This window comes from Caloenas nicobarica, chromosome 23 (assembly GCF_036013445.1).
Source record: "Caloenas nicobarica isolate bCalNic1 chromosome 23, bCalNic1.hap1, whole genome shotgun sequence".
Classification (NCBI taxonomy): Eukaryota; Metazoa; Chordata; class Aves; order Columbiformes; family Columbidae; genus Caloenas; species Caloenas nicobarica.
The window spans coordinates 1759947-1775678 of record NC_088267.1 but is presented as its reverse complement, the minus strand read 5'-3'; the positions used below and the strand labels follow the sequence as shown (position 1 = coordinate 1775678).

Here is a 15732-nt window from a genome sequence, read left to right as displayed (position 1 = left end):
CTCCTCACCCCCACACGGGGGCTATGGGGCTCCTTCCCCAGGGCTGCAGCCAGGGACCCTAATTCAGAAGGAATTTTGGGGTTTGTATTTCTTTTCCGAGCGGGCTGGCTGGGAGGCAGAGCCACTGGGCGCGCTGGACTACGAGCCCCCAGCCTGGGTCGCCCCGCGCATCGCGGGGCAATGGTGCGCTATGGAGCCTTATGGGGGGAGATGGGTGGGGTGTCACTGCAGGGGGACGGGGGGACACAGCCCCCGGCACGCTGGCAGTCACCGAGTGCGGGGCCAGCCGGGGTGGGGGGGGATCTCGGCGGAAGGAAAGGGCCGGTCCCGGTGGGGATGGGGATGGGGGGCCCGGCGGGGGGAGCGCGGGCAGGGCGGGGCGGAGCGGGGGTGGGTCCCCCCCGCGCGGAGCGGGGCGGGGGGAGCGGCGGGCGGGGCGGCGGCGGCGGCGGCCCCGGGTGCCCCAGGGGCTGGAGCGAGCCGGAGCTTCCCCGGGGCTCAGAGCCCGGCAGCGTCCCCCGGCCCGCCCGGCTGGCACCGGCACCGGCAGCGAGACCGGCAGCAGCATCAGCACCGGCACCAGCTTCAGCACTGACACGGGCATCGGCATCAACACCGGCACCGACATCAGCACCGACACCGACATCAACACCAGCATCGGTATCAGCATCAACACCGGGACAGGCGTTAACACCAGCAGCAGCACCAACACCGCCATCGGTATCGGTACCGACACTGGCACCGGCTCCGGCACAGCCCAGGTGAGCAGCTGGTGGGTGGCGGGTGCCGGTGACGTGGTTGCACAGAGGCCACGGGCCATGGCGATGGATGATGCTCTGTGCCCATGGGAGCTGGGGAACGGGTGCCAGCTCCATGGCTGCAAATCAGAGCAAAGAGAGGGTGGAGAGGCAGGAGGCTCGGGAGATGGCGATGTCCTCAGGGGGCAGAATGATTTTGGGGGGATGAAACGTAGTGACAGGCTGTGGTGATAAACAGGACAGTGGGGTGTCTCTCAAGGACTTGGGGGGGTCTGTGCCCATTCCACCGGGGACAGATGGCTCTGGGAGGATTGCGGTGAGCAGTGGTCAGGCACCATCAAGGCTCATCCATCTTGGAGTGGGCACTTCAGGTCAACCCCACTGGTGGCATCTCAGTCCCATCCTGGCACCCACCCCGGCCCCTCGCCCCCTGCCCCCTCCTCCCTGGTGGGTCCTGGGGTCACCAGTGCCCCCTCCACCTTCCGCCCTGCCCCATGCTCATCTCAGCCACCTCGACCCCCCCCAGCCCAAGCCCTCAGCTTCCCAGATTTGAGCTTCCCAGATGATTCTGGGCCTGGGGAGCTGTGGGGGTCCCAGGCAGCGAAAGCCCAAGGACACCCAGCACAGGGCTGAGCACTGCTCCGTGCAGGGGACGCGCTCGTCTTGTACCTCCTCCACACCCTGGGCAGGCGTCATCCTCTTGGGAGGAAAGGGCTTCCCCAGGGACAACCCCTCCTCACTGCCTTCAGGGCATTTTTTTGGCAGGTTGCCCCTGCAGATGCTTGGATCGGGTCCCTTTGGTCCCCAGAGCTGGCTCCTGTCCCCTGGCTGGGTGGCAGTGGCAGGGAGGAGGTGGCAGAGGCGAGATGTCCTGTGCTCACCCCAAATGCTCACAGCCCGTGACCTTGGGGCTGTCCACCAAGGGACACCTCAACCCTCGCTCTCACGGGGAGCTGCCTGCACTCCTCCTGGGATGTCCCCTCTTGTCATGGCGGGGCAGGAGAGGTGGGAGGTATAATGACGAGGGGGGGGCCTTACCACTGTCTCCATCCTTTATCTGCTCAGCAGCATCTTCCCCCCAAAAAGCCAGAGGTTTTGGAGGGGGAAATGTGGTGGCAGAGCCAGGTCCTCCTCACTTTTTTAAATTGTGGGAATAGCAGCATTTCTTCGCAGGACTGGGACGCAGGAAGGTGGCGGGGACCTGGGGGCTGCTCGGGGGGAGGCTGTCGGTGGCTGTGGTTGCAGCCACCCTGGGGGAAGCCTCGGGGTTCAGCTCCCAGTTCAGCTGGGGAAGCTCTGGCACCTGTTCCTGACCTGACCCCACGCTCCCTCACAGGACGGGGTGCTGGGACCCTGTGGGGACGTGGCACCATCAAGGAATCCCAGTGATGCTCCCAGCATCCGTGCAGGGATGGGGGAAAACATCTGGACCTCTTCCTGACCATGTGTTGGTCCCTCCTGAGGGGATGCTGCCTGGGGAGCAGGACACCCTGGGAGATTTCCCCTTCCCTTCTTGGAAGGAGAAAATCTGTCTCTGGCAGGGATCTGGAGGGGAGCACGTGCTGGGGGCTCCCCGGGGAACCACAGGTACCAGCTGCAGCACGTGGCCTGGGAAGCTGGCAGCTGGTTCCGTTGCCCAAAATTAATTATCCAGGTGCCTGCACACGTCCTGCTGCTTGGGCAGAGCTGGGGAGCCTCCTCCAAACTCAGTGCTGCTTTCCCAGCGTGCCCCGCTGCCCTCCCCACGCTACTCAGCTGGACCACGGTTCTCCCAGTGCTGGCCAGTGGCAGATGGAGAAAAGGGACCTTGTACTGGGAGGATGCTCCTGCAGTGGACAGCAGAGCCCAGGACCATCCGTCTGCATTTCAGAAATGCCTGGGGACTCATGTCACCCAGCCCATGGTGCTCCTGACACGGCGCAGCGCAGCATGCCCTTGGTGGCACCCAGCTGGCACCCTGTGTCCCCGCAGGTAACCCAGCCCCTGCCCCAACAGCCCACGGCCTGTGTTACAACATCTTCGCAGCTCCTTGGGTTTCCTCTGGCACAAATCCCTGTGCCACCCACACAATCTGCACCCAGAGCCAGGAGAATCGGGGATGTCCCTGTCCCCAGCGTTTCAGATTGGATCTGTCGGCTCCCACCCAGGGTGCTCAGGCTGGAGCAGCTGCTGAAGAGCCATTTGGGGAGGAGGGAGCCTGAAATTGCTAAAGAATGAAACCGATTTAGATGTGGGTGACACGTTTATTATGCAAAATTATAGTTTGTGCTGTCGTCGGAGCAGTTAACTAAAGGTTACAGTGGGAGCTGTATTACCCAGGGCTCAATCATCGCAATTACCTCCCATTAGATCACCTGCTTTGCGATGGAGACGCGTGGTAGGGGAAGCTCCTGCTTCCCTCTCTCTGCTACGGGAGCAAACACTGATTTACCTGCGGTGCCAGGTCCCTCTCTGTGCAGGCTGCAGGTGGGTTTTCATCATCCCCAGGTGAAAAGGGCTGTCGTGTTTTCCCCCTTGGACTTGAAAAGGACTCAAATGCAGATGATGGGTCTGAGAGTAGCCCCAGGGGCAAGGAGCAGGGGCGACATGGGCTCAGCCCTCCCATGCAGCACCCAGCACCCTCGCAGGTGCTCAGCATCTTAATGCTGGAATTAAACCGCCAAGCCCTCCAGAGCACTTTTTCCAGCCCAATCCAGGTCTGCAGGATCCAAAGGGGATTTTCTTGGCAGTTACTGCCTGAGGTCTGGAGGCGCCAGGATTCGGCTTGGCAGTGTTTGGGTTTGCCCTGCAGATGCTCGGGGAAACTTTGGGTTGGGATGTCAGCGAGCGCATCAGCTGGTTTCGCTCTTACCCCCGAGCAGGACTTGCTCTGATTTGTGTTTGCAGCATTATAAACCAAAGCGACAGTTTACACAAATAGCCTGAAATCCTGTCTGGAGAGACTCAGGTTGGATTTTTTTTTTTTTTCCTGGCTTGCATGAGGGTATTAAACAGAGCTGAACTCTGCCATCATTCCCAAGTGCAACAATGGATTAATAGAGCAATAATGCACATTTTTTTCCTCCCAGCAACTCCATCCTATGGATGTCAGCAGCAAAACCCGCCTCTTGTGCTCATCTTCCTGTTGGCATCCAGAAATTACAGGGAATGGAGATTATCGGTGTCCCATTTCAGAGTCCTTCATTCTCACTCTTTGCCTTGAATGGGAATTTAGGTACCAATATCCAACAAGCCTGGATGAGCCCCGCTGCGGAGCCAGTGAAGGGTTTATGTTCAGTTTAGGCTGGCATTAGTAGGACACATCTCAGGATTTAGTGTGAAAAATAAATTTCTAAGTCCTACACCTGAAAAAATAAAATTAAAAAAAAGTTGGCCCTAAAGCATGTTAAAGGAAGCAGAGGATTAATGAAGGCACATGAAGGATGACCTTTAAAAGCATCCTTGTAACCCAGAGAGAGGTTTGAGTGGAATAATTCAGGATTTGGGTATGAGCAGGATTGGGACTGAGCCTAAACCTGGTCCTGCCCACCTGCAGGGCAGTGATGGGGACCAGGGAGGGAGCAGGGGAAAGGGAGAAGAGGGATGGCAGGATAATGAGAGGGATGTCGGGATGATGGAGGGGAGGAAGCGACACTTCAACGCGCCCCAAACCAACGGATGAAACAATCCAAGCACAAGCAGGAACTGTGGGAAGAGGGAAAGCAGTTCAGGCTGCGAGGATGAGTGTGCAGGAGCGGGGAGGAAGGTCACAGCGCAAAGCAAGGACACAACGGGAAGGGGCTTAGAGGGTAACGGGAATTACCGCTGTAAGTACATTAGTCTAACGAAGAGGATCCACTGCTCAGTGGCGAGGGGAGGTGGTGGAGCCCACGTGTTGATGCCTTTCGGGAAATGGTGTTTGCTGGAAAGTGCATCACATGGAGGGGCCAAGCCCGCGTGTGGCAGGATGCCTTGGATCATCTCAGGCTGGGCCAGAGATTTGGGGGGCTGCCAGTGTAGCCTCCTCTCTGCAAACCTGCTGGAATGATTCCTCAGAGCTTTGGGAAGGAGCTGAGGCCACGCGGTGAGGAGGAGCCAGGGGAAAACAGGGAGAAACAACAGTGTGAGACCCCGATGATGCTCTGAGCATCGGGTCACTTGGGTCCCTGCGCTGCTTCACTCCGTGATGTGTCACCATCACTTGGAAGGTGCCAGGCAGGATCTGAGCCGGCCCAGGCGCCTTCCCAGCCTGCTTGGAAACCTGGTGATTTAGGGACAAAAGTGCTGGCCTGTGATCAGAGAGGTTTTGCTGCCGAGAGCAGGCAGGGGGGTCCCAGCATCCCCCCCGGGGAAGCGCTTCCAGGAGGGACCATCATCTCCAGGCACTTGGGCTGGGATATCCCCAGGCTCTGGGCTTGAAGCAAAACCTGTTCTCCATATTGGTCTGCATTTAACCGCGTTAAATATTCTTGCACCAGCCAACATCCCTGGAGCCTTTTCTCATTTTCTCCCCCTTCCCTGGAGACAATGAGTTCAGTACAATATTTATTCCCTTTCACCTAGATCCTGGGAGCTGTTTATGGCCCCTGACAGCTGACAGAGCCCATTGCTCCATGGCAGCGGGTGCTGCTCAGCATCCCCTGGGCTCCAGCACCTGCCTCGGGCAGGAACGGTGCCGCCTGCAGCCGCATCCCTTGGGATGGAACCGCCGGGACCAAACCTGCTGCCTCTGGGGGAAATCTCTCAGCTCTCCAGATTTTATCCTCTGTTTAATTATTGCCATCTGCTGTTCCGGGCTCCAAGGGCTGTTTGGTCTGTCTGTTGGCTGTCGGTCTCTGGTAAATCAGCCTCGTTGGATTTCCCTCTCTTGTGGACTCGTTGCTGATTTTCCTGGATGATGCTCTCATGGTTGTAAACTAAAGGAGGGGAGATTCAGGCTGGACATGAAGAAGAAATTGTTGCCCCTGCGGGTGGTGAGAGCCTGGCCCAGTTTGGCCAGAGAGGTGGTGGCTGAACCATCCCTGGAGACACCCCAGGCCAGGCTGGACGGGGCTCTGGGCAACCTGAGCTGGTGCCGATGTCCCTGCTCATGGCAGGGGGGCACTGGGGGGCTGGGAAGGGCCCTTCAACCTGAACTTCCATGATTTTATGATCCCTTTCTGAGCCAGGGCAGCTCTTTCCTTCCCGGTTTGCAACATTCATTTAATTCAATGTTATGGTCACACTTTGGTAAATCCTCCCCATTTTTCATTTGTGTTCATCATCTCTTAATAACCTCGAGACTGTAGAGTTGCCAGTGGATTTTCAGATGGCTCATGCTCTTCTCTTCTGTCCTCCCTCCATCTCTCCCCAGTCTCTTCCACCACGGCCCAGATTAAGGTTTATTTCTGCCCTCCCTTCCTATATCCCATTAGGGGCATTAAAGCAGGAGCCAGTGGCCCCGAGGACCTTCCATGTGAGCCCAGCAGCTTTTTTAAGTTGAGACCACATTAAGCCTGCCAGAAACAGTCCCTGCTTAGAGGGGGAAATCCCTGCTCACCAGGCGGAGGTCTGGGGTTTATGCAACGTTATTTACCCCATGCTGGGTGGGATTTGCTGCCCATGGGACTGGTGCTGAGGGCTGGTTATTGCCCAGCTCTGCAAGACCTGAGCGTGTGGAGCCACCGGGGCTGCCGGGATTCAGGTCTGAGCCAGCGCTGGGGGCTGGGGTGTGCACAGAGAGACTGTCTGTCTGTCTGTCTGTGTGCGTCCGTGTGTGTGTGTGTGTTTGCAGCTTGCAAGTGCACATGTACATTCCTGTGTACATGGATGTGCACATGCATACCTTCCTGTGTGCACACACGTGTGCATCTGTGTGCATGCATGGTTGCATGTGTGCATGCATGAATTTAGAATTATAGAATCATTTAAGTTGGAAGAGACCCTCAAGATCATTGAGTCCAACCATTCCTCCAACCCTGGCACTAACCCATGTCCCTGAGAACCTCATCTCCATCTGTTCAACCCTCCAGGGATGGTGACTCCAGCACTGCCCTGGGCAGCCTGTTCCAATGCCCCACAGCCCTTTGGGGAAGAAATTGTTCCCCAGATCCAACCTCAACCTCCCCTGGCGCAACTTGAGGCAGTTTCCTCTGGTCCTGGCACTTGTTCCTTGGGAGAATATACCAACACCCATATTTATGCATGCGTGTGTGTGACCATGAGTGCACACACGTGTGTGCTTGTGCACGCTCACGTGCTCACACCGTCACATGCACCAGGCGTGTGAGCCCTGGCTCCTCCCAGCTCCTCTTCCCAAACGGGTGCCAGGGTGACACAGCAGGTGCTCCAGTGCCATCTCGGATGCTACACGTCACCTCCCATGTCCCGGCGCCCGGAGCGGGGCTGCCAGGCCGAGGGCTCCTGCCAGGCGAGCAGGTGCTGCTGTGGGACACTCGGTGCCAGATGATCGACCCGAACTTGAACATGTGGTGTGCGATGAGAAACTCTGTGACCAGGAGGTGACATGGCGCTGGCACTAACAGGAGCTGGCAGGAGCCTTCACGCTGACTTAGAGACGCACATATGTGCTGACATGCATACAGGGCACTTGGCATACACATACATGTGCCACGGGACACTGTGTATGCACATATATGTGCCAGGGCATGCCATGCATTCACACACGTACTACGATGCACCATGCATGAACATACATTTGTCAGAGGGTGTCATGCATGCACAAACGTGCTACAATGCACCACATATGTACATTCGTGTGCCACAGGACACCATGCATGCACGTGTGTCCCAGAGGACACCACACGCACAACCTGAGCTCAGCGCCAGGTGCACCTACAGGTACATCACACGCAGCAGCCTGGCCAGAGGTGATGAAGGCAAACACGCACATACGTGTGCCAATGCACATACGTGTGCTAATGCACACTCAAACACGCAGCTCCAGAGTGCCGCAGATGGTGCACGCGTGCGCACGCACCTGCACACGGAGCATCGCGCCTCTGCTGTGTCTTTGCCATGGCACAGCCACCACTCGCAGGGCCACCGACCCGCCCTCCTTACACACCCGAGCCTCACTCTGTGCCTCAGTTTCCCCAGCCGAAAAGGGCCCAGGTCCTGCCCCACGTGGGGCAGCCGCCCTGCGACTAATCACCTGCCGGGTTAATAATTCATTTCTCCTCCTCGCACGCAGCCAGGGTCACTCGTCCCGCTCGGCACGGTGCCTCTGCCCAAGGACTTGGGGACCTTGGCTCGTCCTCTGCCAGAGAGCGATTCCCAGGGGGACACTGGTGAGTTTGTGCCCCCCACAGCAGGACGAGCTCCTGCCGCCACCAGCTTGGGGACACCAGTCCCAGCATTGCCACCAGCGTCTGACGCGGAGGGGATGGGGCTGCCTGGGGGTCCTTGCACCCTGTGAGCGGATGGGGGCGGTTTGGGGAGGGTGGAGGCCACCCAGTCCCTGCAAGGTCCTGTGCCACCCACCGTCTGCACCTGCAAAACACTTCTGCAAAAGTCCAAACTCTTTATCAGTGCTGAGCCAACATCTTGGTGACAACCCGGTATGGGGCCTGGCTCCGTGCTGGGGGGTCTGCATGGTGCTGGGGGGTTACTGGGAGAACCCCCACCCACCCAGGGGACCCCAGTGTCACCACTGCCTGCTGTGGGTCAGCAAGAGCCACTCTCCAAGGGACACGGTGGTGCCGCCAGCTTGGGGACAATGTGCCCTTGTCCCCTGGCACTGCAGCTGGTCCTGCTCTCCCCTCTCTACCTCCCTTGTTGTCCCACCTCCCAGCTGGGTGTCACCTCCATGTCCCCATCCCTATTTTCCATCCTCCTCCCACCTGCCCCCCAGGGATGAGGGGTCCCTGCCCTTTGCAGCCAGGCTTGACAGAGCCCCCCAGGGAACAGGGTGCTGTGGGTGCCCTGCATGGGGACACAGCCTCTCCCACCCCCGGGTTTGTTCCCCGCTCCTTCCTGGCACCAGCCCCATCGCTGACCCTCTGCTTTGCCTCCCCCAGGTCGGAGCCGGAGGGGACCCAGCCCGGAGCCCCCGTCTCCCGTGGGGTCCCTCGCTGGCTGGGGGACATCGGGAGGGGGAACCGCCAGGCCGGGGAGCGGAGCAGGACCCTGGGCACGGGGGAGACGCAGCGCCAGGCCAGGCTGGAGGGCGCCCGGTAAGGCTGCTCGGGGCGGGGAGTGGTGGTGGGACCCCCAGGACCCTCCTTCCTCCATGATGCTGTGACCAGCAGAGGTCACAGCACCCAAAGATGCCAACCCTGGGGACAAGGGAGTCCCATGGGAAGGGTGGTCCCTGCCTTCGCCCCTGGAGACCCTGCGGTCAGAGTGGGTGGGGGGTGTTGTTGGGGGCTCAGCCCTGTTCCGCGGGGAAGCTGCCTGCCCGGAACCAGAGCATCCTGCCTGGGCCAGAGCCGGGTCCCCTTCACGCGCCATGCCCAGAGGGGTGACGAGGTGGGGACTGTGTCTCCCCAGGGTTAGAATGACCGAGGTGGAACCCGTGCTGGACTTCGCATCCTCCGGGCGAACGGGCCGGCGCAATGCCCTGCCCGACATCCTGGGCTCGCCGGCCGGCGTCAGCCCCTCCGACCTGCCCCTCAAGCTGGCCGAGATGTCCCTGACCGCAGGTGGGTGACGGGGAATCCTAGAATCACAGGATGGTTTGTGTTGAAGGGCCCTTCCCAGCCCCCCAGTGCCCCCTGCCATGAGCAGGGACATCTGCACCAGCTCAGGTTGCTCAGAGCCCCGTCCAGCCTGGCCTGGGGTGTCTCCAGGGATGGTTCAGCCACCACCTCTCTGGCCAACCTGGGCCAGGCTCTCACCACCCTCAGGGCAACAATTCCTTCCCCATGTCCAGCCTGAATCTCCCTCCTTTAGTTTAAACCATGACCCTTGTCCTATCACAACAGGTCCTGCTCAAGCCTGTCCCCATCTTTCTTATCGGCCCCTTTTAAGTCCGGAAAGGCTGCAATAAGGTCTCCCGGAGCTTCTCTTCTCCAGCTGAACACCCCAACTCTCTCAGCGTTTCCCATAGCAGAGTTCGGGACAACAGCACGAGCAGGGTCGGTGGTTGCTCATCCCTCGTCTCTCCCGCAGGCAGTGCCCAGGAGATGCAGTCGCCCTCGGCGGAGGTGCCCCCTCCGCAGCCCCCCAGCCCCGAGCTGAAGGACACGTCCTAACCCCGTGCCGGGGGGGCCATTGCTGACCAGCGGAGGATGGAGGAGGCCGTGGAGCACCAGCCCAGCTTTCCTGGCACAGCCGGAGTCCACTGCGTTTTCCTCGGTGCTACCGCAGAGAGAGGACCGTCGGGTCTCATCTTGACCCTGCCATTTGGGGAGCATCGCGTGGCGGGGACCTGCCGTGACGAAGGGGCGATTCCCACCCACGCCCTGGGCGAGGACCTGGCGGGGGGGATTTTCTTTTTGCCTCTCCGTGGGGGAGGAGTATTTTTCTTCTGGGACATCTGGCAGAGCTGAGCACAGGGGGGTCTCCGGGGGGAACTTTCTCCCTGTCACAGGAGCAGCCCGCGGGTGTTTCTGGCTGAGTGTGGTGTTCACTGTGATGTTTTGGGTACCACTTCCATCTCCTGGCCTTTTGTCCTGGGTGATGCAGGAGCCTTTTTCGAGAAGGCAGGGGGAGGAAGCACTGAACACCACCAGCCCCCCAGCCCTTAAGCAAAGTCCCCAGCACCCCAGGGTGGCACTGGCCGTCCCCAGGCTCTTGGGCAAGGACACTGGCTGCCATGTGAATGGGCAGGCGTGTACACGCGTGTTCGCGTGCGTGGGTGCTCCTGTGGGTGTCTGTGAGCACAAGTGTCCCTGTGCATGGGTGCCCATGTGCGTGAGTGCTCACCCATGTCAGTGGGTGTCTATGTGTGTGGTGGGGCTCTGAGCACGAGTGTCCGCATGTGTGGGAGCTTCTGCAGGTGGGTGGGTGTCCCTGCCCGTGGGTGCTCCCATGGGTGGGTGTCCCTGTGTGTGGGCAGCTGTACATGTGAACATCCACATCTCCTGGTCCTGTTGTCTCAGGGGGAGGCTGGGAGCGCGTGTGGGGACCAGGGCTGTGCAGATTTGGGACACTGACACCCAGGAGGGTGAGAGGACAGGTGACGGTCCCTGCCCTCTTCATCCCCTCCCAGGCTGGGGGGTGGGTGTGAGTGGGGGCTCTGGCTCCCCAGGGACTTGTCTCGGGAATAAATGGCCCATCTGTCCCTGGGGAGCTGTGTCCTGCGGGGTGTCCCAGCCGGGGTGGGGGGACACCCCCCCCACGGGATCCAGGGCTTGTCGCCCCCAGGGGACGGAAGGCAAGGGGGTCCCGCTCGGAGGCAGTGCTGGGGGGAGGAGGCTGAACACGAGCTCCCGGCTATTTTTGGGTGTCTGTGATGACACCCTGGGGCCAGGGAGAGGGAGAAACTGTCCCCAGGTCCCTCCCAGACCTGGCCACTTTGACCCCAGTGTCCCCAAGATGGGGGCATGTGCTGCAGCCACGGGGTTCAAGGACACCCGACCCCCCCAGCTGGGACCCTCCGCTGCTTGGGGACAGGGGCGGGAGGAGGCGGGGACACCGAATCCCACAGCCACAGGTGACCCCCTGCACAGTGGGAAGGGGCTGGGGGACGCGCTGGCCCTGACCCTGCTGCCACCAGAGCCCAAAGCAAGGGGAGACACGCGGGGGGACACGCTGTGGGTCCCATGACCCCATGGCTGTCCTTGTCCCCAGTGTCCCCCTGACACACAGAGCATCACTGTGGGCACACGTGTGTGTCCCCACACACACAAGGGAGGGACAGGGTCATACGTGTGTCCCCACACACACGGAGCAGGGGTGGGGTCACACATGTCCCCACACTCCCCTGGATGCCTGACCCCTCACCCTGGTTACTTGCTGCTCCCTGTGCCTCAGTTTCCCCAGCTCAGCTTCTTTGTGCCAAGGACATGTCACCCTGAAGGACACTGTCACCTCTAGTGTCCCCATGTCCTGACCATGCCCCCCACCCACAGACCACAGGCAGCACCTGCCCCCCCCCACTTTGAGGCTGTCATGGGGCGGGCACACACCTGCACCCTACCTCAGTTTCCCCATATCCCGCACCCTTTGGCCACCCTACCGCAGAGACCGTACACAACTCACCCTTTCACTCTCCCCATCTGTGACGCCCCCACCGTGCCCCTCGGTGAGCGGGGGGTCGGGGCGGGGGCTGGTGGCCGCTGGCAGCGCTGTGAGGAGTATTTCTGGCCGCGGTCGTGCCGGTTCCAATCATGTGATGGGGACATTATTTAAGGCGGCGGCGCTGCCGAGCGGCAGCTGCGAGCTGGGCGGTGCGGAGCTGCGCTCACAGCCCGGACCCCCGGACCCGCTCGGCGTGTCCCCCCCGCGCCCCCCACCATGGTTGACGCCTTCGTGGGCACCTGGAAGCTGGTGGATACGGCCAATTTCGATGAGTACATGAAGGCGTTGGGTGAGTGGGAGGGGGCTGCAGTCAGGGCATCACCCCCTTTGTTTTCTACCCTGCACCCCATTTGCATGGCCGAGCCCCCCCGCACACGGGGCTCTGGCTGGGGGCGCTGCAGGCGGTGGGGGCTCCGGGGTGGTTTAGGGTGGGGGTTCGGGGTGGTTTATGGGGGCTCCAGGGTGGTTTGTGGGGAGGTTTCCGGGGTGGTTTATGGGGGCTCCAGGGTGGTTTGTGGGGGGGTTTCCGGGGTGGTTTATGGGGGGTTTACGGGGGGCTCCAGGGGTGTTTATAGGAGGTCTCTGGGGCTTTGTGCCCGGGGGCTGGAGCTGGGTAAGGGGGTCTCGTCCTTCTCCTCCCCGCCCCGTCCCGGAGCAGCCCTTGGTGGAGGGATGGGACCCCCTCCCCGGGAGCCCCCCAGGACCTCTCCATTCATCCCCCCATCACCCAGCCCCAGCTCCTGGGCAGGTGGGTCCCCACCCGCAGTGTTCCAGGGGTGGGAGGTGACACCAGTGCCCCCCCAACCCTGCCCAGCCCTGGCGCTGGTGGATGCTGGTGCAGGATCCCTCCCTGAGCAGCACTCCCAGCCCCCCCGTTCCTATCCCAGCCCCCCCCAAGCGCATTGGGCACACACATCCCCCCAGGACAATGGGTGGGGAGCAATTTTGGGGTTCACCTCCCCTCATTGTGAGGAAGATCTCCCGGGTGATGCCGGCAGGGACCAGGGGCTCATGGCCGCATTCTGCCCCCCCACACACCCTCAGCCACCCCAACCTTGCTCCCCCCAAGGCGTGGGCTTTGCCACGCGGCAGGTGGCCGGGCTCACCAAACCCACCACCATCATCGAGGTGAATGGCGACAAGGTCTCGGTGAAGACCCAAAGCACCTTCAAGAACACGGAGATCAACTTCAAGCTGGGTGAGGAGTTTGACGAGACCACGGCGGATGACAGGCACGTCAAGGTGAGCCCCTAGCCCCTGCCCCCCTCGCGGCGGAACCCCCCAAAAACGGTCTGTGAGCTCTGCCAGATCCAGCCGTCAGCTCCTGGCTCTGGGGCTCCATCTTTTTTGTCTTCAGAAGCGGAAAATTGTTTGCCTGCCAATGCTGGTGCTCGAGCCCGGTACCACCTAGCCACCCCCCCTCCTTGCCCCATTTTGCAGTGAGGTTTTCCCCGGGGGGGTCTGGAGCTGCCAGGAATGTTGTGCAAGAGCCCGGCTTGCAAACGGCCACAGGTTTGCTCAAGAGGCAGCGAGAGGATGTGGGGGAGTGACAATGAGCATTGTCCTTGCTTGGGGGGGGACAGGGGCACAACACCTCTTTGTGGAGCCCCCTTTTTGCTTGCCCTGCGAAGCAGGGACAGAGCAGGTGGGCAACCCTGTCTGGCTGATGCCCCGCCAGGGGCTGATGCCTCCCTGGGGGTCCCTGAGGAGGCCAGGACCTCCACGGTCAGGCTGTTCCTTCCCATAAGAGCCAGGTAAAAAAGCTTTGAGGTGGGTCAGAGCTTCTTTCGTGGCCTCTCCCACCCCACAGAGGCACTTGCCATTGCAGGGTGGATCCAGCCCCTGCGTTTTCCGAGCTGCTGGGAATAAAACACGTGTGCATGGAGCAGCTGGCAGCCCCGTGTCCCCCACCTGGCCCGGGCAGGACTCTGGGGGCATCTCGGGGCTCATTGTGCACAAAATCCCCAAACGTTCAAAGCAGCGGAGACGCGTGACCTGCTGCGAGCTGCCGTAGCTCGGGGACATACCCTTCACGCGCCCCTCGGCTGGTGGCCAGAGGGCACATGACAGGGCAGGTGGGGTCGGGGTGGCTGCGGAGCCACGGGGACACCAGGATGGGGCAGGTGGGGTACGTCAAATTGTGGGACACCCAGGATGTGTGGGGACCATGGCTGTGGGGCACCTGAGTGGTGGGGACACCCCAGCTGTGGGGACAGCTGAGCTCTGGGTGCCCCCAAGCCATGCGGGGACCCGGGCTATGGGGGCACCTGAGCTATGGGGAGACCCACCCTGTGGGGCCTCTGAGCCTTGGGGAGAGCTGAGCTGCAGGGGAACTGGAGGAGCTGGGGGGGCACAGGGCAGGACGGGGCCAGGCAGCCAGTGCCGCTGTCTGTCCCAGCACAACCCTGCTCGGTGCTGCTGGGCCGGCTGTCACACCAGCCTTGGCACCGGCCCGGTGTTTGGGGCTGAGTCAACAGCAGCGGCTGAGCGAACAGTGGCCTTGGCGAGCAGAGTTGTGTTTGCCGGATCAGCTCCTCCGAAAGCCCTTGCTGGGCCTTGCGGCACAGGGGGAGGCTTCGCTTCAAAGCACCGATACCTGCAACCCATCTGACGCCTGCAACGCTGGGGCCAGCGAGCCGTGCTTGGAAGCGGCCGGGATCAGGTCCCGGCAGCCCCAGAGCAGGGTGAGGCCCTGGGCAGGGCTCCCGGTGCTGGCCCTGGGTCAGGGTCACCATGACAGGGCTACTTGGTGGCAGCTGAGGCTGTGACTCAGCTGGTGGCCAGAGCAGGATCCAGCCCATGCTGAACTCGGCTTACAAAGAACAGGGGGATGCTGCCAGATGGACATCCCGATGGTGGCACCCACAGCCTGTCTCTAAGCCTGACAGGGCTGTGGAGTGACCATGAGGACACTCAGTATCGTCCCCTCCAAGGGACAAAGCCCCTGGAGCTGAGAATCCCTGGGGAGGAGGGTAACAGTGCGTCCTGCTCTCTCCCCGCAGTCCGTGGTCAAGCTGGATGGAGGGAAGCTTGTCCACGTGCAGAAGTGGGATGGGAAAGAGACATCGCTGGTCCGGGAGCTGAAGGACGGGAAATTAATTCTGGTAAGGAAATAGAAATGGTTTTAAATTGCGGGGTACAGCCTGGGACAGAGCAAGGTGGGAACTGCACCAGCTCAGCACAACTAACACCCCATTGCCATTTCTGCCACCAGACTCTCACCATGGGCAACGTTGTCTCCACCCGCACCTATGAGAAGGGGACATAGACGCTGTCCCCAGCTCCTCCGCCCGTCACATGGTGCCACAGTCGCCTCCCACATCGCCTCTGTCCTCACCCCGTGCCAGGCACGGCTCCCCGTGGCCTTGCAGCCTGCGGCCCCATCACCTCGTGGGGCTGCTTGGGGCTTGGGTGGGGGTTTTGTGGTTTGTTTTTTTGTTTTGTTTTTTAATTAATAATGGGAAAACTCACAAGGAAAAATAAAAAAAGGCCATGTTGTTACAGCTCTGTGCTCAGTTTACTTGGAAAAAAAGGCTTTTTTTGGCACTTGCTCACCCACAGTGCTGAGCCACGCCACTCTCAGCCCGGACACCCTGGAAGCGATGGGGTTAAATGTCCAGCGATCCCAGGAGCCTGTCTCAGCCCTGTGGAAATACGAGAGGCTGTGAGGGTTGGAAACGTGCTTTTCCAGGGGGGTGTTAGTTCCTCCCCCTGCAGCTCTGCCAGCCCCAGGCTCGCTCCAGCCACAGGATCCCTCCACCGCCAGCGCAGACAGGCACGGCTGCCAGAGCATCAGCTGATGGTGCACGGC

General features: G+C 61.0%; 2 protein-coding genes across 2 annotated transcripts; both read left to right on the top strand.

The window, feature by feature from the left end:
• Positions 1-8717: 8717 nt before the first annotated feature.
• Positions 8718-10348, top strand: LOC135997743 (cAMP-dependent protein kinase inhibitor beta-like). The gene is made up of 3 exons (XM_065650588.1): positions 8718-8911; positions 9228-9379; positions 9849-10348. The coding sequence occupies exons 2-3, from the start codon at positions 9235-9237 to the stop codon at positions 9929-9931; spliced, it is 228 nt and encodes a 75-aa protein (XP_065506660.1). The 5' UTR covers positions 8718-8911; positions 9228-9234; the 3' UTR covers positions 9932-10348.
• Positions 10349-12047: 1699 nt separating this feature from the next.
• Positions 12048-15424, top strand: FABP3 (fatty acid binding protein 3). Its single transcript, XM_065650572.1, has 4 exons — positions 12048-12210; positions 12991-13163; positions 14924-15025; positions 15136-15424. The coding sequence occupies exons 1-4, from the start codon at positions 12138-12140 to the stop codon at positions 15187-15189; spliced, it is 402 nt and encodes a 133-aa protein (XP_065506644.1). The 5' UTR covers positions 12048-12137; the 3' UTR covers positions 15190-15424.
• The last annotated feature ends 308 nt before the right edge of the window (positions 15425-15732 follow it).

What these genes read in the sequence shown, in the direction of transcription:
- FABP3 (XM_065650572.1), top strand. Translation starts at nt 12,138, where the DNA reads ATGGTTGACGCCTTCGTGGGCACCTGGAAGCTGGTGGATACGGCCAAT. An exon ending in TGAGTACATGAAGGCGTTGG is followed by an intron (nt 12,211 to 12,990) that starts GTGAGTGGGAGG and finishes GCTCCCCCCAAG; the next exon opens with GCGTGGGCTTTGCCACGCGG. An exon ending in AGGACGGGAAATTAATTCTG is followed by an intron (nt 15,026 to 15,135) that starts GTAAGGAAATAG and finishes TTCTGCCACCAG; the next exon opens with ACTCTCACCATGGGCAACGT.
- LOC135997743 (XM_065650588.1), top strand. Translation starts at nt 9,235, where the DNA reads ATGACCGAGGTGGAACCCGTGCTGGACTTCGCATCCTCCGGGCGAACG. An exon ending in CGAGATGTCCCTGACCGCAG is followed by an intron (nt 9,380 to 9,848) that starts GTGGGTGACGGG and finishes TCTCTCCCGCAG; the next exon opens with GCAGTGCCCAGGAGATGCAG.